The sequence below is a fragment of the Hypanus sabinus genome, chromosome 29 (genome assembly GCF_030144855.1).
Source record: "Hypanus sabinus isolate sHypSab1 chromosome 29, sHypSab1.hap1, whole genome shotgun sequence".
In the NCBI taxonomy this organism is placed as follows: domain Eukaryota; kingdom Metazoa; phylum Chordata; class Chondrichthyes; order Myliobatiformes; family Dasyatidae; genus Hypanus; species Hypanus sabinus.
Window position 1 is genome coordinate 42,057,390 of NC_082734.1, and position 25,264 is coordinate 42,082,653.

A 25,264-nucleotide genomic window follows, 5' to 3' on the forward strand; every position below is an offset into this window, starting at 1 on the left:
GAGGGGAGGGGCAAATAGACAGGAGAATTGTAGAGGGAGAGATCCCTGCAGGAAGCAGAGAGGGTGGGGGAGGTAAAGGTATGTTTAGTGTTCGGATCCCCTTAAAGATGGGAGAGATTGCAGAGATAATGTGTTGGATGTAGAGGCTGATGGGGTGGTAGGTAAGGACAAGAGGAACTCTATCACTGTTAAGGCAGTGGGAAAATGGGGTGAGTGCAGACATTTGGAAAATGGAGATGTGGGAGATGGCAGCATCAATGATGGAGAAAGGGAAACCCTATTCTTTGAAGGAGGAGGATATCTCTGATGTCCTGGAATGGAAAACCACATATTGGGAACAGATGCAGCAAAAATGAACTGAGAAAAGGGAATAGCATTTTTACAGGAGACAGGGTGGGAATTGGTAGGCTTATACAAGATGTCAGTCAACAGTTTGTCACCAAGAGATGGATACAGAGAGATTGAGAAAGGAGAGGGAAGTGTCAGAACTGGACCAAACGAATTTAAGGGTAGTGTGGAAGCTGGAGGCAAAGTTGATGAAATTTGTGTGTTCAACATGGCTGTGTGAAGCAACACTAATGTAGCACAGGAAGAACTGGGAAGCATTACCAGGGAAGGCTTGGAAGATGGATTGCTCTGTGTAGCCAATGAAAAGGCTGGCATAGCTGGGGCCTATGGCTACCATTCAAGTCCAGAGAATGTGAGAGCCAAAGGAGACATTGCTGATGGTGAGGACCGATTCTGCCAGACAGAGGAATATGGTGCTGAATAGGAACTGTTAAGTTCTCTGCTTCTTTCTCAGTAAAAGAACCAAAAAGCCTTCTTGACAGGGGCTAGAAGTATACAAGGACTGGATATCTATGGTCAAAATGAGGTGGCCAGGGCCAGAGAATCGTGAGTATGAGATTGCAACTGTCACAGATGCAGGTGGGAAGGGAATGAACCAAGGGGGATAGAATGGAGTCATGGTAAGAGGACATGGGGCAGGACCAAGAAGAGCCAATGGGCTACCCAGTCAGGATTGTGGATCTTGGGGAAAAAGGTAGAAGTCAGCAGTGCAGGGTAAGGGGACAATGAGTTTGGGGGCAGTAGATGGGAGTTCTCCAGAGTTAATGAGGTTATTGATGGTGTCGGAGACAATTTTCTGATGCTCTGGAGTAGAGTCCTCTTCAAGGGGTGGTGCCTAAGAGTTGCAAGTGAGGGTAAGAAGAGGATCATTTAGCAGATCATTTCATGGCTAAGGAAATGGTGCAGGGGGCAGGGATTCTGATTTCTGGATCACTGGGATCTCTTCTGGGAGAGGTATGACCTGTACAAAAGGGATGGGTTACACCTGAATCTAAGGGTAGGTTTGCTAGAGCTATTCGGGAGAATTTACACTATGTTGGTGGGGGATAGGAACTGAAGTGATAGGGCTGTGGATGGTTTACAAACAGATACAGTGTGTAGTAACACTACTAGAAAGTACAGGCTGATGATCCAAAATTGCAATCCAGAGGATGAGTTGCAACGTAAAAAGGGGGACAAAATCAAAAAGGGTGATGTATACTGGACTGAAGGTGTTATATTTGAATGCACACAGTATACACAATAAGGTTGATAAAGTTGAAGTACTGTTAGAGATTGGCAGGCATGATGTTGTGGGCATCAGAGTCGCGGCTAAGGGAAAATTATAGCTGGGAGCTTGACATTCAAGGAAACACATTGTATTGAAAGATAGACAGGTAGGCAGAATGGGGAGGATGGTTCTGCTGGTGAAAAGTGAAATCAAATTCTAAGAAAGAGGTGACATCAGACTGAAGGATGTAGAATGCTTGTGGGTAGAGCTGAAACACTGCAAGATTAGAAAGACCCTGATAGGAGTTATATGCAGATCTCCGAATAGCAGCAAAGATGTGGTCTGCAAATTACAATGGGAGTTAGAAAACTTTCAAAAGGACAATGCTGCGATAGTCATTGGAGGATTTCAATATGCAGGTAGATTAGGAAAATCAAGCTGGTGCTGGATCTCAAGAGGGGGAGTTTGTAGAATACCCACAAGATCACTTTTTTAATGCACCTTGTGGTTGTGCTCACTAGGGGATCAGTTGTTCTGAATCGGTGGTTGTGCAATGAAGCAGAAATGATTAGAGAGCTTAAGGTAAAAGAAACCTTACCTTAAGGGCAGTAATCATAAATGATAGAATTCACCCTGCAATTTGAGAAGACAAATGAATCAGCATTACAGTGGAGTAAAGGGAATTACAGAGGCAATGAGAGAGGAGTTGGCCAGAATTGATTGGAAGGGGACACTAGTAGGGATGTCAGCAGAGCAACAATGGCTGGAGTTTCTGGGAGCAATTCAGAAGATGCAGGATGGATACATCCCAAACAAATAGCATTCTAAAGGCAGGATTATGCAACCATGGCTGACAAGGGAAGTCAAAGCCAAAGAGAGGGCATATAATAGAGCAAACAGTAGTGGGAAGTTAGAAGATAGGGAAGCTTTTAATCATCAACCAAAGGCAATGAAAGAAGTCATAAAGAGGGAAAATGAAGGTAAGCTAGCCAATAATATTAAAGAGGATACCAAAAGTTTCCTCAGATATATAAAGTATAGAAGAGAGGCAAAAATAAATATTGAACCACTGGAAAATGGTGATGGAGTAGTAATGAGGGACAAAGAAATGGCAGACGAACTGAGTAAGTGTTTTTCATCAGTCTTCACTGTGGAAATTCAAGAATGTCATAGGGGCATAAGTGAGTGAAGTTGCCATTTCTAGGGAGAAGGTGCTTGAGAAACTGAAAGGTCTGAAGGTAGATAAATCAACTGGACCAGATGGTTGAAAGAGGTGATGAAGATGGTTGAACCCCCCAGGGTTCTGAAAGAGGTGGCTGAAGAAATTATGGTGGCATTAGCAATGATCTTTCAAGAATCAATAGAGTCCAGCATGGTTCTGGAGAATTGAAAACTTGCAAATGTCACTCCACTCTTCATTAAGGGAGAGAGGCAGAAAAACAGGAAATTATAGGCCAGTAACTATAACCTCAGTGGTTGGAAAGATTGTTAAGGATGTGGTTTGAGGATACTTAGAAGCACATAATAAAACAGACCAAGTCAGCATGGCTTCCTTAAGGGAAAGTCTTGCCTAACAAATTAGTTAGAATCCTTTGAAGAAATTACAAGCAGAGTAGACAAAAGATAATCAGTGGATGTTATGTACTGTACTTAGATTTGCAAAAGGCATTTGACAAGCTGCTACACCTGAGGCTGCTTAACAAGAGCCCATGGTCCTACAGGAAAGATATTAGCAAGGATAGAGAATTGGCTGATAGGCAGGAGGCAAAGAGTGGGAATAAAGGGAGTCTTTTCTGGTTGGCTATTGGTTCTGTGTTAGAACCGCTTTTTTTTGTTATATGTCAATGATTTGGATGATGAAATTGATGGTTTTGTGGCCAAGCTTGCAGACAATATGAAGGTTGGTAGAAGGGCTGGTAGTTTTGAGGAAGCAGGGAGGCTACAAAAGGACTTAAGACAGATTAGGAGAATGAGTAAAAAAAGTGGCAGATGGAATAGTGTCAGGACATAAAAGGTCATGCACTTTGAAAGAAGAAATAAAAGCATAGACTATTCCCTAAGGGTTAATTTGCACATTGAATCGGTGATAAGGGAGGCAATGTAATGTTAATGTTCATTTCAAGAGGACTAGAATATAAGCACAAGTGTGATGCCCAAGGCTTTATAAGGTGCTGGTAAGGCCTCACTTGAGTATTGGGAGCAGCTCTGGGCTCCTTATCTAAGAAAGGATGTGGTGACATTGGAGAGACAGTATTTGGAAGAGGATCACTAGAGTGGATGTGGTGTATATGTTTCCTGTTATGGGGGAGTCTAGGACCAGAGGGCACAGCCTCAGAAGAGGGATGCTAATTTAGAACAGAGATGAGGAGGAATTTCTTTAGCCAGAGAGTGGTGAATCTGTGGAATTTGTTGCCACAGGCAGCTGTGGAGGCCAAGTCACTGGGTGTTTTCAGGAAGAGGTTGATATGTTCTGGCATGAAAGGTTATGGGGGAGAAGGCAGGAGCTTGGGGCTGAGAGGGAAATGGATCAGTCATGATGAACCAAACTCAATAGATCAAATGACTTAATTCTGTTCCTATATCTTATGGTTTTGCTGCCCATCAGCAAGGTAGAGGTCCTTCTGCCACACTCCAACAGCACTCTCTTTGACTGTGAGTTTGATGGTAAGGTTGGGATTGGTGTGGAGAGCATGGAGGGCACTGTGTTCAGAGGGGGTATGGTTTGAGGAGAGGAGTGCTGTAGTCAGTTGATGTCAGTGATTCAAGATGAAAAAATCCAGAGCAGGCAGATAAACAGAGCAGGGTGTCCAAGAGGAGGAAGAGAGTTGGAGATGGAAGAAAAGTGGCCAAAGTATGCAAAACATTACTGTGCTAGAGTCCCATTCCAGAAGTTCTAACTCCAGCTCTTGTGGTGGCCATGCAAGCTGGTACGGTTGTTAAGAAGGTATATGGTTTGTTAGCCTTTAAGAACCATGCGGTAATGTTGCAACTTGATAAAACCCTGGTTAGACCACATTTGGAATATTGTGTTCAGTTCTGGTTACCTCATTTAAAGGAAAGATGTGGGTGTAGAAGAGATTTACCAAGATTATGTCTACTAAGCTCTGGGAAGTTTAGGTTTAGAGAGTGTGCAGAGATTTACCAGGAAGCTGTCTGGACTACGTTTTATTAAGTCAGTAGAGTGAGCTAGTGCTTTTCCCCTTGGAGCAAAGATGCACGAGAAGACATGATAAAGGTGTACGAGATATTAAGAGGCATAAGAATGGATAGCCAGGGACTTTTTTTCCAAAGTGGAAATTGCTGATACCAGGAGGAATAATTTAAAGGTGATTGGAGGAAGTTATATGGGGGGGGGGGGGGTGGTGTCAGAGCTAATTTCTTTACAGAGAGTAGTGGGTGTTTGGAATTCCCTACCAGGCTGGTGGTAGAGGCAGATACATTAAGGGCATTTAAAACACTTAGATAGGCACATGGATGATAGAAAATTGAGGGCTATGTAGGATGGAAAGGTTAGATTGATCGTAGAATAGGATACATCGTGGTTGTACTGCAATGCGGGGCCATACTGCAGTTCTTTCTGATTCTGTTTCCTCATCAAGACTCCGGGTGTACATTCAGTCTGCCTGGTTGTGAGAGCTGGAAAACATTCCTAGATCCCTTCTACCTCCTTCAGACTGAACAGATCCTGCTTCAATGTTCTTTTGGTGGAAAAGTACTTAGTGATATAATCCTAGAGCATGGAAACAGACCCCTGGTCAATGTTGGCCAAAATAGCCATCCAAGCTATTCCCATTTACCTTCTAAGCTATTTAGTCCAGCTGGTTCTTGCAGTGTCCAGGGTGGTATTAACGACAGTAAGGCTTGAAGTCAGTGGCTTGGACTAGCTAAAGCAGCACAACAAATGAGGTCTTTTAACATTGCAATATGGCATTAAACATACATTAGGAGCATCATATAAATTTGCTTTCTCCATCACAAAAAGTGATTTTTCCCAGTTCCCTCCTGACGAAGGGTCTCTGCCTGAAACGTTGACAGCGCTTCTCCCTATAGATGTTGTCTGGCCTGCGGTGTTCCTACCAGCATTTTGTGTGTGTTGTTGTTTGAATTTCCAGCATCTGCAGATTTCCTTGTGTTTCCCAGTGGCTACCCATTTTAATTCTACTTCCCATTCTGACATGACAGTCTACAGTCTCCTCTACTGCCACGAGGCCATTCTTGGGTTGGAGGAGCAACCTGGCATATTCCATCTGGGTAGCTCCTAACCTGACAGAATGAGCATCAATTTTTCTAACTTCCAGTAATTTATCCCCATCTCCCTCCATGGTTTTTCCATTCAGTTCTCTGGTTCTCCTTTCACTCCTTCTCCTCACCTCCCTCTGGTGCCCCCCTTCCTTCCCTTTCTCCCATGGTCTATTCTGTCCAATCAGATTTCTTCTTCTTCAGCCCTTATGGTCTTGGTCTAAAACATTCCTCTCCATAGATGCTCCCTGACCTGCGGAGTTCCTCCAGCATTTTGTATGTGTTGTTCTGGATTTCCAGCATCTACAAAATCTCTAATATGTGTATATAAATCCAGTAGGACAGCAGCAGCTGAAAACTTCCAGACAGGGGCAAAAGAGATAGAGGGACACAAACCACTGTGAACAAGGCATCAAAGAACTATACTTACCAATAGTGGGCAGTATTAAATGGTAACTACAGTTCCAACTTCTTCTCAAGAACTGCTTTCACCAAAAGTGTCACAACTGAATGGTGGAGCAGACTTGATGGGCTGATTGGTCTAATTCTGCTCCTATATCTTATGGTCTATGCTGTAAAATGGCAACTCACTACTTCCTCAAAGGCAATTATGGATGGGCAAAAAAATGCTGGTCTTGTCAATGACCCTCACATTAGGGCAGGAGTAGATGAGTGTGCAGAAGCCAAGTCATTGGGTATATTTCAAGCAGAGGTTGATAGGTTCTTTAATTAGCCATGGTGTCAAACGTTACAGGGAGAAGGCAGAAGAGTAGGGTTGAGGGATAATAAATCAGCTATGATGGAATGGCGGAGCAGACTCGATGGGCCGACTGTCCTGATTCTGCTCCTATGTTTTAATGGTCTCATAGATTACCTGATCTGTGTAACAGTAATATTGCCAAGGCATGTCATATACTTCTAAGGGCATTGTTTTTCCGCCATGTTAAGCTAACACACGGTGAATCATTAATTTGCTCTTTTGCATTACTTTGCATATGTAACATTGAAGAGTAACAAAAACACATTTGATGCAAAACTGCAAAAACAGCCAGCATTATGTAATAAGGAAAAGTCTAAACATAACAAACTCCACCATGGACATTCGCAAGCCCAGCTGCGAAAGGAGGGTTGGGGCATGGGGGCTAGCAACTCAATTCTGTAAAACCCCAGTGCTACAGAAACACTAACAGAAGCTCAAGCTCTGGGAGAGGAAGGATATACTAAGAAGATGGGCTACACCTTGGGAAAACATGCAAAACCTGCCCTGGACTGAGGACCCTGGTGAGCTACTCTCAGTGGCATATGCTCCTGATGGGGCTCAACACTTGCACTAAAAATAACAAAAGGCACAAAGGTTCAGTGAATGCTTACACTTTTATTTTACAATTTTCTTATTGTGAAATGCAACGTATGACATTAAGAAGTTATATTACATCCAGTATTAACAGAGGCTCCCTGTAAATTAATAACTCTTTCTAGCAATAATTATGGAACTGAAATATCCCTTTTGGTTTGGTGCAGACAGCTTGTAAGCACACTCTTTCCTGTTAACCGATCATTAAGAGCGCGAAGTACCCGTGAACAATTGGGAACGACATCATTCCTTCACAACCAACCAATGTCTACAAAAAAAATCAAGTTATGTCAAAGATAACCCCGGTTGAAGTCTGGCTCTGTTTTGTTATAATGACACTGACCTAGCAATCACTAACCCTGCCCATCAACAGTTCAACAGATAATCAGCAGACATAAGATTGTTCAAGTTCAAAGATGAGGCGATGCAAATCATTACATCAGCATTTGTCTAGCCAATGAGACTGAATTATTTCCAAGAGTGTGTCAAACCTTTTTCCTTTCTGTGTACCATTAAGTACTGGGTGGCACAGTCGGTAGTGGTTAGCCTTACACTTTACATCACCAGCGTCCCGGGTTAAATTGCCACTGCTGTCTGTAAGGAGTTTGTCCATTCTCCCTGTGACCGTGTGGGTTTCCTCCAGGGGCTATGGTTTCCTCCCATGTCCCAAAGACAAACAGGTTTAGAAGATTAATAGGTTACATGGGTGTAATTGGGTGGCACGGACTCATCAGGCCCGACTGGCCTGTCAACGTGCAGGGACTCGGAATTTAAAAAAAAGTAGGCTATGGAGGGATGCTTGGGAGGAAGGGTCCCATTGTATGAAGTACACAGAGGAGGTAGTTCATTCATAGGGCAAGCTGTTGAGTTCTTGGAGTGATCACCCATAGCAGTGTATTGAAATGTTTTATTTTAATAAAATCAACTAAAAAGAAGAAAGGATGCTAAGCTTCAAAACTGACCAAGACCATCTTCACTACCACTCAAGATGACATCAACATTGTTCCACCTGGTCGCCAATCTGACTTGTAATTGATCTTGTTGCTTGGCCAAGTGTAGCTCCTGTCCTGTCGACACACACAGACACTTCCAAGTGGTCTCATAGCAAGACACAAATAAAAATAAGTCAGGTTAACATGAAAGTCCTGCACTTCTTAAAATAATGTACAGTGGGAACCAGAAGGGAACTAGCAGTCACTGCAACCAAAAAAACATGACGTCAGGCAACATAACTCAATCATTCTGGTAGTTCTCATGAATTCAGTCGAGACGTATGGTTTTGGTTTGCAATCCTGTCTCCAGTTCTGTAGTTACTACATCTACAATTGACATGTAAATAGTCTCATCTTAATTTCCCTAAATAAAACATGGAGTTGTAGCTACTTAAGCTGCAAAATTTCTATGCAGAAGCAGGTGGTTCCTTCCCTCTCCAAACTTCTCTTCAGATTTCCTCCCATTTTAGGAGAGGGAGCTCATGCAAACTGCTTACTTACGTTTCCCCTGAGATGGTCTCATCATCATGCAGTATATATGTACTGCACAGTAGACCCACATCCTCTAGAATCTACAACGCTATTAGTACCTGGAATCTAGCTTTGCTTAAAAAATTACAGAAAGCATGTGTAATCTGCTCATCAGCTATACTCCTGTAGTCTAAACATACCAAATCACAACTCATTCAAACTCTGATTATGACTTTTGATACCACACAGAAGTGAAACGTCACTGGATGTTCAGACCTCCAGCCGGTCACTCCCTGTAAAGTGATTGTCCAGTCTATGTTCCATTCCACGGCAAAATAAATAGAATTTGCACTTAAGAAACAAAAAGAAACAAAAATTACCAGCGATCTTTTAGCTGCTGTTGCTATCTTTTAAATATTTTATTGTAACCCTAAACAGAGCCTCATCATGGAGGAAATTAAGATAAGGCCGATAAAAATTATCAAATATAGTGATATCCATTGCACTGCTCTGGTCATCAAAACCTGTGGAAACCAAACAGATCTTTTCATAAACCTACCGAACACCAGCCACTCTAACAAGAGCATGTAGTGGTGAACATCCTAACTGTCCTGTTCATCAGGCAGGCACTTTCCAATGTCCTTCATTCCATACAGATTGCGACTCAAGCTGTGACCAAAGCTCCAAAAAAACAAAGGGGTTACTAAAATAAAAGTTGATTTGCTATGAACAGAAAAACTGCTCATTTCTGGACTCCCTTCTTTCCCAGAGAGTAAATTCTACCAATGTAATATGAACACTCTTAATTACGGCTATTGAAAACAGAAAATCTTTCAGGACAACAAGAAATCAGACAAACGACAGGCCTTTAGTCCAACCAGAAGGCATGATCTACCTCACACTTAAGGATGAGGGGACAGTCTTTGCAATGTTTGAACCAATGTCACAAGTTTCTTTGCAATGTTGCAACAGTGGGATTGGCCTACCTAGTTCACAGAAAGGCCATGTTAAAGAGTTGAAAAAGCAAAGAAAGGTACTTTACATGCCCTGATCACAAAGAAATACACAAATGGTGAAAAGGAAACTCATTAATGGATGATACAGATTTTCCCACTGGTTTAAAGGTCTTCAGAAGCTGTTCTCAGAAAAATACTGCACGAAGTGGCAGAAGCAACTATGCATTGTCTCTCAACTGTTAGTGACCACAGAGGGTCACTCACTGCCCATGGTTCCACTGGCTTCGATTACTCTGGAACTCAGAATCCAAATGGGCGACTACAACATTCACAACCAACAACAAAAAGTTCTTGAAATTTAGTTCAACAGCTTCTAAACCATTTTCCCCATTAACCCCCTCCAGACCACCTCCCAAACCAAAACATCTAGATACAGCCAGATAATGAAGGGCTTGTACCTTTACTGCCATTGCTGTTTTTAACCCCCCATCGCGCTCTTTGATTCCAAGTCATGCAAGGATAAAGCAGCAAAAATTCATATAAACACGTTGTAAACCCAGAGGCACAAGTGGGAGGCGACTCACACATATATACACACACACGCGCAATTCCTTTGTCATCAGTGATATTTTTACCTGTCGCACCTCTCCCAGGTCAGTAGTGTAGTACGTTAATACAAAAATAAAAGAACTTTCAGCAGTCTCAATCATGACCCATGAACATGTACCCACCAACAGTAATGGGCAGCACTTGAAAATCTCGCTGAGTGGGAAATGGTAAAATGCCACATCCTAGCAGCATCACACAGTTATCTGATACCAAGGCTGGGGCATGCTGTTGAGAGGGATCTATATTCTGCAACTAAGCAAACCTCAAAGAGCCTGCCCACAAGAGACATGGGTTGTTTTTAATCTCACTCAAAAGGAAATTCAAATATATTTCAAGGCTGCAGATAAGCTATTTTTGAGCGGCCATATGACACAAATGCCACTTCTGGACTTGCAGAACACACGGAGATTTCATGCAGAAAATGAAGCTAGTTATGGGATTACGGAATCTTCTGATCCATAAGGATCATTAAATGTAGATTATCCTCAAGAGCTCACATGATGGCACCAAGAAGCATAAAAGAAGAGGAAAGAGAAGGGACAAGAATAGCAGCAAAAGCTGTCTCCAGCTTGGTTCCAAACATACCTCAGGACCTCCTCACAACTTCTGCACAGGTACTATGGAAGTCTTTAGATCCATTCCATCCCATAACCCAAAGATCTCACCAATCACAATGCTCTGTTTGAGGATTTGCATATTTCATGCCTTGCTCTGGGCATGAAAGATCCAGTAGAAAAACCTAGAACTTCAGCAGTGGCAGTAAACAACATGAGTTAGCTCGTGAGTGCTGACAGTCATAACTGGCCACTAGCAAGTTATGGCAATCTTCTGCAGGGGCAAGGAAACTCACTCATTGGGTTAGTTAAATGGGTGGACTGATACATATTAGAGGGGTCTATGTAGAATTTAATATTCAACAACAGTAGTGTTGAACAAGGCCGTTATAAAGGATATCTGCAGATCAGCTGGGTGGGTTCAACATGGTCACCATTTTGGGCCACTTGGATTTACTATTTGTTGGTCATATATTACTTCAGCGTTGCCACGGGCAACATGATCTTTGAAGTTATTATTCTTTCCACTAAAGAAAATATTTCTAACATCCACTGTGTGCATTGGTTGTCAGCTCATCTGTGGTTGACGTGGTTCTGGGGCTGTGGTGCACCGCTGAGCAGAACATCTGTTAAGTCCCTCATCACGGCTGTTTCCTTGGGGTCGACGAGATTGAACTCCCTGACAAAGATCAGAAAGTGTATGTACAAAGTATTGAGGTGTGGGTGCAGTTCGAGGGCCACCACCTCCTTGAAGTGGGCACAGTAGATGTGAGCAAGAACATGGAAGAGGTAGCGACAGATCTTCTGGACAAGCGATTCGAAGGTACTTGGGAACTCTTTACCTGTTGGCAAAATGGGAGAACAGTCAACTTCACAAGGGCTTTCCACTGTCACATACACAGTCACTAAATAAATTGTTGCCAGGTGTGGAAAATGTCACTTCATAAATAAAAATTGTAGAATTTCCCTTCCCTCAATACATGTGAATAAATTCTATTCCAATAATAAAAGTTACAACATTTCCCAGGGCAAAAATACCCTAACACCAGGCAGGATAATTGGTGTAAAGTACTAGAGGATGTCAGGTAGTGTTTTTTTTAAAAAAATGAGTAGTGGATGCAATAGAGGTGGTAGTTGTAGATACATCAGGAGATTTAAAAGACTCTTAGATAGGCACATGGATGATAGAAAAATGGAGGGCTATGTAGGAAAGAAGGGTTACATTGATCGTAAGAGTAGGTTAAAGGTCATCACATCATTAGCCAAAGGACTTGTATTATGCTGTGATGTAAATGTGATGAACATTTATTTAGTACCTTTCAGAAACACTGTATATCCCATAGCACTTAAAACCATAATGCACTTCTGAAGTGTAACATAGAAATACAAATGCCAATTTGTGTTCATCAAGCTCCCCAAAATAGCAACGTGACGACGACCAGATAATCTGCTCTGCAGTGATGTTCACCGAAGGATAATTACAGGTTAGGAGAGAGTGAGAGATGACTTTCAGCAAATGCATTAAAATAGATTGTGAGGTAGTGAAGGCAGATTAGTTTCTGGTTTTGATTTTGGATATAGGATTCTGTGTTGCTTTGCCAAGCGTGGTGGGCATGCTATATCAGCGCCAGAATGTGCGGCTGCTCCAGCACATCCGTGGGTATGTTGGCTGTTAACGCAAAAGATGTATTTCATTGTATGCTTCCATGTACATGTTCGGAAGTTTTAAAGTAAATTTATTATCAGAGTACATATATCTCACCATAAACAACCCTGAGGTATATTTTCTTGTGGCATTCACAGTATATACAACACAATAGAATCAATGACACACAAAGACAGATAAAGAACTAACATGCAAAAGACAGCAAATTATGCAAACACAAAACGAAAAACAAAATAATCATAGATAAAGTCATAAATAAGCCCTAAAAGGGAGTCCACAAATTGTGGAATCACTTCAGTATTGTGATAAATAAATCTGAGTAGTACCAAGCCTACCTTATGTGGGAACTTTCTTTCTAAATTAGAAAAACTCACCATACTTGGTAGGAAAGATTTCCTCATCAGTCAGTAGTTTTTGAATGTGGGTCATCACTAGATCGATATACTGTGGTGCAGTACATTTTATTTTCTTCCCCCGCTCATCTGTCCAGAAGTATTGACTAAAGTAATGAAGCACATAAGAAAAATACAGGATGAGCATCAAGGTTCTGAATGGGCTGCTCCACATACACTTGCCTGCATCAAGCTTTGGCTCTGAGAAGAGCTTTACCGTAAGCTCCAGTGTAAAAACAAAATGTTGGTGTCTATCAAACTTTCGTGTCTGCTTTATTTTTTGTTAAATAACAATTTTTCTGCAATTCAACTCTACTTGTGTCGAACAGATCACCCAGCAGCACTGTCTCCCAACTCCACCCTTTGACCAGTCCCCAATCGGGAACCACGTGTCCGTAACCCTCCTTCTACCTATCCTCTGTCAGCCCTGTCTCACCCCTCCCTCACATTTCTTTATACTGGCCATCTCCACTCTCAGTCCTGTGTACAGTACTATGCAAAAGCCTTAGACATCCTAGATTTCTTATATGCCTTAAGATGGTGTGGCCTCCATAGAATCCTAATCTCAACATCGAGGCTGTCTGGGATGACCTGGAGAGACAGAAGCAAGCAAAACAGCCAAAGTTTGCAGAAGAACTGTGGTAGGTTCTCCAAGATGCTTGGAACAACCTACCAGATGATTTTCTTATAAAACTCCATCACAATGTACCTAATTGATACAATATTAAAGGTCACACCAAATATTGATTAGTTTTTTTTTACTGTTTACTGCTCTTCATAGATTTTTTGATATTTAGAAACTTTATTACATGTGAAGAGTACAGTAGGGTCACAACTCAAAACATTCCTCCATAGATGCTGTCCGACCCACTGAGTTCCTCCAGCAGCGTTTATTTGTTTCTGTCCAGAAACAAATTTTGTTTCTACCATTTGTACTCTTTCATGCTCTCCAGGTTTACTGATACTCTCTAGGAAAAGCCATCAGCTATTCTTACTCAGTTTGGTGACTCCAAGCTTCTGTGAATGGAAACCATTCAATTTAAGGATGGGATCAGTGATAGATGCTCACCTATGGCCCATGATGCATTCAACAAAAAGTTCACCTGCTGCCTGCAAGGAGTTTGTACATTCACCCCATGACCACATGGGTTTCCTCCTATGTTCCAAAGACATATGCGTTAAGGTTAATAAGACATGCTATGTTGGTCCTGAAAGTGTGGTGACATTTGCAGCTGCCCAGCACAATCTTCACAGATAGTTTGACACAAACAGCACATTTCACTGTATGTTTGATGTTTTGAAGTACTTGTGGTAGATAAAGCTAACCTTTATTTTTAAATATGGTTTGCCATAATTTGTCCCCTACTGTGAACAAAAACTATTTCTTACATCATTCTGTTTGCATTCTTAGGCTTGGACTACAATACCTAAGACATGGTCTGATTGGCTTGGTAAAGATGAAATGCATACTGAGTCCTCTCCTTTCCTCACTGTACACCCATGACTGTATCACCACCCACAGCTTCAATCTACTAATTAAATTTGCCGACAACACTATATTGATTCGCTTCTTCTCAAACAATAACAAGGTGGTCTACAGGGAAGGAGTCATCTCTCTGACACAGTGGTGTCAAGAAAACACGTCTTCCTCAATTTCGCAAAAACAAAAGAGCTGGTTGTGGATTACAGGAGGAATGGAGACGAGCTAACCCCTATTGACATCAATGGATCTGAAGTTGAGAGGGTAAACAGCTTCAAGTTCCTCGGCATCCACATCACCGAGGACCTCACATCGTTTGTACACACCAGCTAACGTAGTGAAGGTGGTACAACAGCACCTCTTTCACCTCAGACAGTTGAGTTAGTTTGGTATGGAAACAACTGAGAGCATCACTGCCTGGTATGGGAACTGTACCTCCCTTAACTGCTGGACTCTGCAGAGAGTGGTGTGGACAGTCCAGCTCATCTGTAGTGGACATTTACAAGGACAGTTGTGTATAAAAGAACCCGTAGGATCATTGGGGATGCAAGCCATCCCAACCATAACCTATTCCGGTTACTACCATTCGGGAAACGGTTCCGCAGCATAAAAGCCAGGACCAACAGGCTCCAGGACAGTTTCTTCCACCAGGCCATCAGAATAATGAACTCATGCTAACTTGAGTGTACTCTACATTACATTCATTGTTCTATTTATTATAAATTACTATGACTGCACATTGCACATTTAGATGGAGATGTTACGTAAAGATTTTTACTCCTCATGTATGTGACAAATGTAAGAAATAAAGTCAATTCAATTGTTGTTACTAAGATGAAATTTATTCTTCTTTAGGTCAGAAACAGAAAACTTACAGCACAATACAGGCCCTTCAGCCCACAAAGCTGTGCTGAACATGTCCTTACCTTAACAGTTACCTAGGGTTACCCATAGCCCTCTATTTTTCTAAGCTCCATGTACCTATCTAAGAGTCTCTTAGAAGACCCTATTGTATCTGCCTCCACCACCATTGCTGGCAGCCTATTCCACACACTCACCACTGTCTGAGTAAAAAAAACTTACCCCTTACATCTCCTCTGTAGCTACTTCCAAGCACCTTAAACCTGTGCCCTGTCGTGCTAGCCTGGGGAAAAGCCTCTGGCTATCCACGTGATCCAAGCCTCTCATCATCTTATTCAGAGGTTCAAAGGTACAATTTAAAGTCAGAGAAATGTTTACAATATTCATCCTGAAATGCTTTTTCTTGCAATCATCCACGAAAACAGGAGTGCCTCAAAGAATGAACAACATTTAAATGTTAGAACTCCAAAGTACCCCCCCCCAGCTCTCCCTACTGTGCGTGAGCAACTGCGAGCAACAATCCCCCCTCCCACTGCTGACAAAAAAAAGCTTCGGCACCACCACCGAGCACTCGAGCGTGAGCAAAGTCACAGACTTGCAGTTACCCCAAAGACTTCGCGTTTCACCCGGTGTTCGACATACCACAGGTTCTCGCTCTCCCTGATCATGGAGATAGAGGTGTCTCCAGTTTCCCACTCTTTGATTTGCCGCTGTACCAACTTAATCAAAGTAGTAGGTGGATTGACCCAATAACAGGCAGCATGGCTGCTGTGCAATTTCAACAACAAAATGTGCAACAGAGCAACTCAGTGGTCAGTGTTACGCTTTACAACGCCAGCTATTGGGGTTGAACTCCCACCACTGTCTTCAAGGAGTTTACACATTCTTCCCATGACCATACGTGTCTCCCCTGGGTAATCCGATTTCTTCCTACATTCCAAAGACATACAGATAAAAAGATTCTGGGCATGCTATGCTGGTGCTGGAAGTTCGGTGGCACTTGCAGGTTGCCCCAGCACATCCTCGGACAGTGTTGGCTGTTAATGCAAATCACACATTTACTAACTCTGTTTCAATGTTATTGATGCACATGTGACAAATAAAATTAATTTAACTTTAAAATAAACCTTAACAAAGAACTAGGTGCGATTCCCAGAGTTCATTTCTGTAACCTCTGGCACTAGGGTTTCAGACCAATGTGGTCAAGATCTTCTCTTACAGCTTGCAGAGAAATGAATTGATGAATTGCAGCCCTACTGACCGACTTTCCATCAATTTCTCTACTCTCTCTGTAAAGGTGGGCTAGACCTCCACATTTCTCCTTTAACCCCTCTGTGGATTCAGTCTGAATAAATATGTAGCACGTAACTTTTAATGAGCGAAAAGTACTTACGTATTACACGCATTCATCACTGGGCAGGTCTCTGCTGTGCAGAACTCAGAGATGGCACTGTACTGGAGGTTTATGTGATTGAAAAATGTCGTTGCTGTTAATACAATCAATTAGAAATAAGTGAGGCAGAGGATCACAATCAAAATCAGTTAATTTAATAAAATTGGTTTTACTTCTTCCTTAGCCTTTCCATCTGTCACCTCTCACTTCTTACTTCATTCCCCTTTTCTCACCCACCTACCTTCCCCCTCAAATGGTCTCACCAGTTAGCTTATACTCCTGCCCCTGCACCACCACCTTTACCTGGTTTTTGCCCTCTTCCTTTCCAGTCCTGATGAAGGGTCTTGACCCAAAATAAGACTCCATGATACCATGATATATTGATGCATTGGTTGGAATCTCAAAATCTAAGAATTTGTGATTTACTTCAGGCACAAGAAATTCTGCAGATGCTGAAAGTCCAAAGCAACACACACAAAATGCTGGAGGAACTCAGTAGGTCTATGAAATGAACAAACATTCGCGCTTCTGGCCAAGACCCATCAGCGTGGGAAAGGAAAGGAAAGGAAAGGAAAAGGGAAAAATGCCAAAGTAAAAAGGTGAGGGGAGGGGACAGGTGAAGCCAGGCAGGTAGGAATCATAATGGGCCGGACAGGATTGAATTTGTTAGATCAGAAGAGTGGGCCATAGAAGAAAGGGAAGTAGAAGAGGCACCCGGAAGTGATGGTAAGAGGCCAGAGTGGAAGGGAATTTGTTTTACAGGAAGGAGAGATCAATATTCATGCCATTAGGTTGGAGGCTACCCAGATGGAATATAACGTGCTGCTCCTTCACCCTGGGGGTGGCCTCATCATGGCACAACAGGAGACCATGGACCATGTCGGAATGGGAATAGGAAGGGGAATTAAAATGTTGGGCCCCTGGGAAGTTCTGCTTTTGGAGGATGGAACAGAGCGTGAGACGAAGTGACCCCAAAAATTATGACAGGTCTCACCAATGTAGAGAAGGCTGCATCAGAAGCACTGGACAAGACAGATGACCCCAGCAGATTCACAGGTGAAGTGTTGCCTCACCTGGGATGACCGTTTGGGGCCTTGAATAGAGGTGAGGGCAGGTGAGCACTTAGACTGCTAAGTGCCAGGAGGGAGTGATCCCGGCAAAAAGTGGAGACTGGAGGAGGGAGGTAAAATTGTGCTTGGTGGTCGATTCTGCAGGTGTTGTAAATCTTGAGCAACACACACAAAACCTTGGAGGAACTCAGCAGGTCTGGCAGCATCTATGGAGAGGAATAAACAGTTGATACTTCGGGTTGAGACACTTCATCAGGACCTCAGTCCTTCAGGAGAGGCCAAAACACCTAATGACAATCTCAGCCCACAACAGCAACTGCTTAACCCCCCATATACTGCCTGACCTGCTCTGTATTTTACATCAGTCACTCAATACAGCAAATGAATATTGATGAATTGTTTAGAATACACATCATCTTCCCTCTCTTATTCAGAGCGTGCAATGCAGGCATCAGTTCTATAACAACTGAAACTAGGCTTTGGAAATTATCTCTCTTGTAGAAACACTGAGACACATCTAAGAGAAGACGACAATAGAAGTGGCTCACTAACTCTATACCCACTGCCCTCATCATGCTTACACTAACAGAGTCGAGCATGGATCATTGAATGGTAATAAACACTAAACCCTGACAAACCTGAAGTATGAGCCGACCAAACTATTCTTCTGTTGCCACCCTTTCGCTTAGAGTTAACTTTACTCACTGTTATTTGCCAGCCACTCATTCTGATCGATCTCTCTGGGCAAAGAAACCAGCATGGGCAAATCTGCATCAGACACTCGGGCCGATGCATACTCCGCATCCAGATACAGTTTCTTTTCCTCAGTCAAAGGCAGTTTATCATCCGGCTTTGACTTTGCAGTCTTCCTGAGAGGCGGAAAAGAAAGAAAAACCATATTAAAAATTTGGAAACAGTTTCCAAGCACTGAATTACGAAACACGGCTATTTTAATATTCAAAGATTTTTTCTATTTGTCTACCATCATTTGTACATCATGTAATTATACACCCAGTGGCCATTTTATCAGGGACACCTGCACACCAGCTCATTAATGCAATTATTTAATCAGCGAATCATGTGGCAGCAACTCAGTGCATTAAAGCATGCAGACATGATCAAGAGGTTCAGGAGTTGTTCAGTCTAAACGTCAGAATGCAGAAGAAATGTGATCTAAGTGACTTCGACTGTAAAATAATTGTTGGTGCCAGACAGAGGGCTTGAGTATCTCAAAAACAATCTTCATGCTCAAGTCTCTAGAATTTACAGAGAATGGTCTGAAAAACTAAAAGCATCCAGTGAGCAGCAATTCTGTGGGTAAAAACTCCATAGAACAGCCAGACTGGTTCAAGCTGCCAGGAAGGCAACAGTAACTCAAATAACGTGTTGCAGAGGAGCATCTCTGAACACACTGCACGTTGAACTTTGATGAGCTACAGCAGCAAAAGACCACAAACATACTCTCAGTGGCCACTGAGTGTGTGTTTAACTACGGAGAGTAAAACCCAATTTATCTCCTTCTTTAACAAAAAGTCTCGGCAGAGGATGTACTTACTTGGTAAAATTCCATCTTCCCAGAACATACTGGTGCAATTCTACACTGCCTTCTTCACATCAGCCATTACTGTCTGGTTTGATGCAATATACGAAAGCTACAGTGAACTGTCAGGTCAGCAAAGTCATTGGCTGCAGTCAATGACTTGTATGTGCCCAGGACACAGAAATGGCAGAAAAGCCATTGCGGGCACTACCCACTCAGCAAATGTGACCCACATGGATCCCATTTGCTTTCCTATTCTGGTATGAACAACAAGTCAACCTCTTGATGATGCACTGTGACGCACTGAGTTGCCGCCACATGATTTTCCTAAAGTTTCCTTCTGGAAAGCGCCATCGGGCTATTGAAACAAAAAGTTCACGGCATCTTAAAGGTTTCTTCACCCAGGCATTTAATCTGATCAATTGTAGTTAGCCTGAACCTCCTTCTATTACCCCATCAATGCTCTGCACTGTAAACACTTTTAAATCACTCTTCTGTAATACTGTTTACATTGTAAATACTTGCTGGCATTATGCACATTTTATTCCATATCTGTACTAACTTTTTAATATAATTCTTAATAAATGTTGCTTTTGTTGCATGTCACTCCAAACACACAGCAAATTGCTAATGTAAATGTATATGACGAATAAAGTTGAGCCTTGATGTAAACAGGCACTGGCAGAAGTCTGACTGATTGATCAGGACAACCAGCTACTTCCTATTCATACCACTGCATACTATGAGGATGAAACACCAATATTTTTGAATTCCCAACATCTATTCTTTCACTACCATTTGCCCTTGCTAATCTAAAATGTACAATCACTTATTATATCTCCTTCTCGAGTGTACAGTACCTTCTCCCCCTGGGCAAAATGTCTGATAGTCAAGGGCGTACACAAGGAAAGTCAAAGAAGACACAAGGGGCAAGTTTTTATTTTCCAAAGAGAATAGTGGCGACCAGGGACGGTCATAATCACCATCATTAAGTGCCGTGTTGTATGACGTGGGCAATCATGGCTTCCACGGCCATGATTGTTCTTGGAAAATTTTTCTACAAAAGTAGTCTGTCATTGCCTTCTTCTGGGAAGACAGGTGACCCCAGCCATTATCAAAACTCTTCAGAGATTGTCTGCCTGGTGTCAATGATCGCATAACCAGGACTTGTGATGTACATCTGCTACTTATCCACCATCTGCTCCCGTGGCTTCACCTGACCCTGGTCGGGGGTCTAAGCAAGTGCTACACCTTGCCCAAGTGGAGGGAAGAAGTGCCTTAACCTCCTTTGATAGAGATGTAACTGTACCCTGTCCCCAGGGATGGTGGTGCAGGCAAACATGTTAGAGGTGTTTAACAGACTCTTAGATAGGCATGTGAATGTGTAGAGCTTAGAGGGATATGGCCTTGTGTACACAGAAAGGACCAGTTTAATAGGCTTTTAGTCACTAGTTTAATAAGTTTGGCACAGCATGGTAAGCACCTAGTTTATTCAAGCTGTTTTTCTCTTGCCAGACATTGTTTCTTACTTCCATTTTAATTCATCTCACTGTTTCCTCTCCAAGCTAAATTCCTGTTTAGGGTTACCAACTATACAGGCTCCAGGCCAGTACATACTGGAGTTTAGAAGAATATGAGAGGAATCTCATTGAAACCTATCAAATATTTAAAGCCCTAGAGTGCATGTGAAGAAGATGTTTCCTATAATGGGGAAGTCTAAGACCAGAGGACCAAGCCTCAGAATACAAGGACATCCCTTTATAATAGAAATGGAGGAAGAATTCAGAGGGCAGTAAATCTGAGGAATTCATTGCCACAGACAACTGTGGAGGACAAGTCATTGGGTGTATATAAAGCAGATGTTGATAGCTTCTTGATTAGTAAAGGTGTCAGATTACTGGGAGAAATCAGGAGAATGGGGCTGGGAAGAATACTTCATCAGCCATGGTGGAGCAGACTAAAGTGGGCCAAATGGCCTAATTCTTCTCCTATGTCTTATGATTGTCAGGGTGTTTATTTGAATTAAAGGCAAACTTCTTGGGACAAGCAGGTCAGAAGGAAAAAGTCTTCAGGGAAATAAAAATTAATTTACTAAAGAAAACCTTTTTTAGACATAACAATCAAAATTTTAGCCCACTGAGAAAGCTCATTAGTCCCATGCTGACCAATCACCTTCTTACACACCAGGGGCAATTCACTGTTGCCCGTTATCCCATCAACCCACACACCTTTGGGATACAAGAAACTGTGTGTTTAGAGGAAACTACAGAGAAACCGTGAAAACCTTGCATATATGGCACTATAGGGCAAGATTGAACCTGTGTCGCCAGAGCTGAGACCACTGGGATGGGTACCAAACCTGTCCGACGTGCAACCAGGTATTGAAGAACTGGTTCATTTTATCAGTTGCAGTAACGCGGCAAGCCACAAGTCTTTCCTGGCCCATTTTCCTTTCAACCCACTGTGACACAAAGATCACATTTAATCTGAATGATATTTTTTGTGTAGTGAAAACAATATATATCACAATTGAATCACAGCAATTTGAATTCACAGGAACACAAGCTGTAGAAGTCAACCCAATACGTCCCTCCCCACCTACAATGCGATCTACATGAGGCACTGCCTCAAGGTGTTAACATCCACTATCCAGGCTGCACCACCTTCTCACATCTATCATTGAGCAGCAGGTACAACACCAGGGTCCAGAATAACCATTCAGTTCATGAACTGACTGGCACAACCCTAATTACTGCCTCTGTATTTCGACACCACAATTACTTTAATCACTTTGCACTACAATGGTCTTTGCTGTTTTAGTTACGTTCTTTCTTGCAGTAAGTGTATAGGCAGCACATTAGCGTAGCGGTTAGTACAATACTTTTACAAAGCCAGAGATCAGCCATCGTGGTTCAATTCGCACCACTGTCTTTAAGGAGTTTGTATATTTTCCCCAAGACCACGTTGGTTTCCACTGGGTGCTCTCATTTCCTCCCACATTCCAAAGATGATCAGGTTAGGATTAGTAAATTGTGGGCATGTCATGTTGGCATCAGGAAGCATAACGACACTTGTGCCCCCAGCACAACAAACTCGACTTTGCCCACACAAGGTACTACTGCTTGGAATTCACATTTCTAGAGAGTGAACTCTCAAACAATTCAAATTTTATTTTACTCACACAATGACCAAAAATGTAGATGAAATTGGGAGCTCAGTACGTACTACAAACACTGGCTTCCCTCATGTGAAGCAGCACCAGAAATGCATTTAAAAAACCTTATTCTTCAGTAACCAAGGTCAATACTTTAGCAGAACAGTTCAGCTTCCACTAAGTATCTTGTGCTGCATTTGTGTTGGGGTTGGCATACAAAGATCATCAAAATCTGGAGTTACAATGCTTTTAAGTTGTTATATAGAACAATTTTATGTCTGCTGTTTGCTCTGTACACTTAGAAAAACCATGAATCATCTTTGGCTAATTGCCTCAATGCAATATTCATAGGAGCAAAATGATCCGCAAGTAGGTCGGGGTATCAATGAACAAGTGCTTGAGTAACTATATATTAAAAAAAAGCATCGGTTCAGCTTTAGCAGCAAGCAGCTGCCAGCAAGGACATGCACACAAACTTCTAAAGCTAATTCAAAATTTAGTTTAAACATCATGTTGATCTCTTGGTTGTTTCAAATATACTTCATATCGAACATATACAAATTAAAATAATAAATATTATTATTCCATTCTGGATAAATGTCTTTGTACAGGTACTACACTCACTGTGATCTGCTAGAAACAACAATAGTTTCCAACTCCAACCACCCACAGCTACCATTAGTTAGACTAAAAATTACCAAAATTTGTACAGAAAAGCAGCAGACAAGGGGAGGGATTGATACAGGCAGCAGACATTATGCACAGGGATTGCACAGAAATATTGCACAGGGGTGGGGAGGCACTTGTACGGTATGTACTGAGATGTTGTTTATAAACACATTTAACTTACTTCCAGTCTGTTGGTGGAAGACTGAAAGCACATCAGCTCAGAGGAAATTCATCAGATTCCCAACCAATTTTATGCTATGGCCCAAAACCATTAAGCAAGGGGCCCAAGGACACCAGGTTGGGACCCTCTGAAGGGCAAACAGCCTTCTTCATTCTATCTCATCTGCTATATCGAAAGTTTTGTTTACAACTGGGGTACCATGGTTTTTGAGTACACTGCAATATCCTATCAGGACTTTTCAAAAAGACCATCACTATTGGGAAGCACACAATAATAAAAAATAATCTACCATTTCTCCCCTAAGACACAGGCCACCCCAAGTTGGATGTCCATTGTGATACTTGTATGGTTCTGGAGCTTTCAATTTAAAGTACAAAATTACAGAGGGCTATGGTTGATTGGGCCATCAGTTAAACAGGGAAACTGTCATTTGGAACAACTCTGAAAGAACAAAAGTTAATTGAGAAAATAAGCCAGGACTCTGATGGAATTCTTTGAAGCAGTAACAAGCAGGACAGACAAAGGAGAATGAATTGATGTTGTGTACTTGGATTTTCTTTGACAAGGTGTCACACAAGGCTGCTGAACGAGCTACAAGTCCATGGTATTACAGAAAAGGTACTAGCATGGATACTTTGGCAGTGGCTGACTGGTAGGAGGCTAAGAGTGGGAATAAAGGGAGCCTTTTCTGACTGACTAATGGTAACTAGTGGTGTTCCACAGGGGTCTGTGTTGGGACAGATTCTTTTTATGTTGCGTGTCAATGATTTGGATGATGGAACTGATGGCTTTGCTTCAAAGTCTACAGACGATATGAAGATAGGTGAAGGGGCAGGTAGTTTTGAGGAAGTAGAGAGGCTACAGAAGGACAAGACATATTAGGAGAATGGACAAAGAAAAGACAGATGGAATACAGTATGGGAAGTGTTGGTAATGAATGCACTCTGGTAGAAGAAATTAAAGAGTTGACTTATTTTCTAAATGGAGAGAAAATACAAAAAAACTAAGGTGCAAAGGGACTTGGGAGTCCTTGTGCATGATTCCCCGAAGGTGAATTCACAGGTTGAGTCTGCGGTGAGGAAGGCAAATGTAATGTTAGCATTCATTTCAAAAGGACTAGAATATAAAAACAAGACTATAATATTGAACTTTATAAAACATTGAGGCCTCATTTGGACTACTGTGAGCAGGTTTGGGCCCCTTATCTTTAGAAAGGTGTGCTGAAACTGAAGATGGTTCAAAGGAGGTTCATGAAAATGATTTCAGGATTGAGTAGCTTGTCATGTGAAGAGTGTTTGATGTTTCTGGGCCTGTATTCACAAGAATTCAGAAGAATAAGGACTGAGCTGATTGAAACCTATCAAACAGTGAAAGGCCTCGATAGAGTGGACTTGGAGAGGATGTTTCATATGGTGGGTGAGTCTAACACTAGGAGGACACAGCATCAGAATAGAGGGGCATCCATTTAGAATGGAGATGATAAACTTCTTTAGCCAGATACTGGTGAATCTGTGGAATTCTTTGGCATGGGCAGCTGTGGAGGCCAAGTCTTCATGTATGTTTAAGGCAGAGGTTGATAGGTTCTTGATTGGTCAAGGAAGAAGGGATACGGTGAGAAGACAGGAGACTAGGATGAGAGGAACATTCAATCAGCCTTGATGAAATGGCAGAGCAGACTCTAAGGGCCAAATGCCTAATTGCACTCCTCTATCTTATAGTCTTAAGATTCCCTTAGTTCATTTGGGACACTATGCTGCTTCATTGGGACAGCAGGCCGTTACTCAACAGTTTCTAACTAGTGTCAGTTGCATGTGTTTGTGTTCAAAAAACAGTGATTTCTGTCCCTAATAGCTGGCAAGAAAAAAGCAGAAAAAACAATTCAGAACTCTTTTGCCCACTATGGTTTCAAGCATTGAGATCAGAGATGCCAGAAACTGCTGGGAGTGAAAATGAAACAATTTCACTACTTCAGGTACCACGAATTTGAAGATATCGACAGTCATCTTGAATGTTACAATGAAAATGAAGATTTGGAGGATGCAATCCCTTAAAGCATTGGAAGAAGGCAGTCCACTATTGGCTAGTTGTGGCAGTCGCTTATTGGGTCAAAGTGTACTGGTCCCAA

General features: G+C 42.1%; 1 protein-coding gene across 2 annotated transcripts in view; it reads right to left on the reverse strand.

Moving 5' to 3' along the window:
- Nucleotides 1-7,158: 7,158 nt before the first annotated feature.
- LOC132383262 (MOB kinase activator 2-like) overlaps nucleotides 7,159-25,264 on the reverse strand; it is a 66,261-nt gene continuing 48,155 nt past the window's right edge. For both annotated transcript variants that reach the window (XM_059954223.1, XM_059954222.1), the window contains exons 2-5: nucleotides 18,301-18,464; nucleotides 16,526-16,619; nucleotides 12,774-12,898; nucleotides 7,159-11,575 (exon numbers count right to left, since the gene is read on the reverse strand). In XM_059954223.1, the coding sequence (XP_059810206.1) occupies nucleotides 11,307-11,575; nucleotides 12,774-12,898; nucleotides 16,526-16,619; nucleotides 18,301-18,464 (652 nt within the window). In that variant the 3' untranslated portion in view covers nucleotides 7,159-11,306. The remainder of the gene's footprint in view (nucleotides 11,576-12,773; nucleotides 12,899-16,525; nucleotides 16,620-18,300; nucleotides 18,465-25,264) is intronic.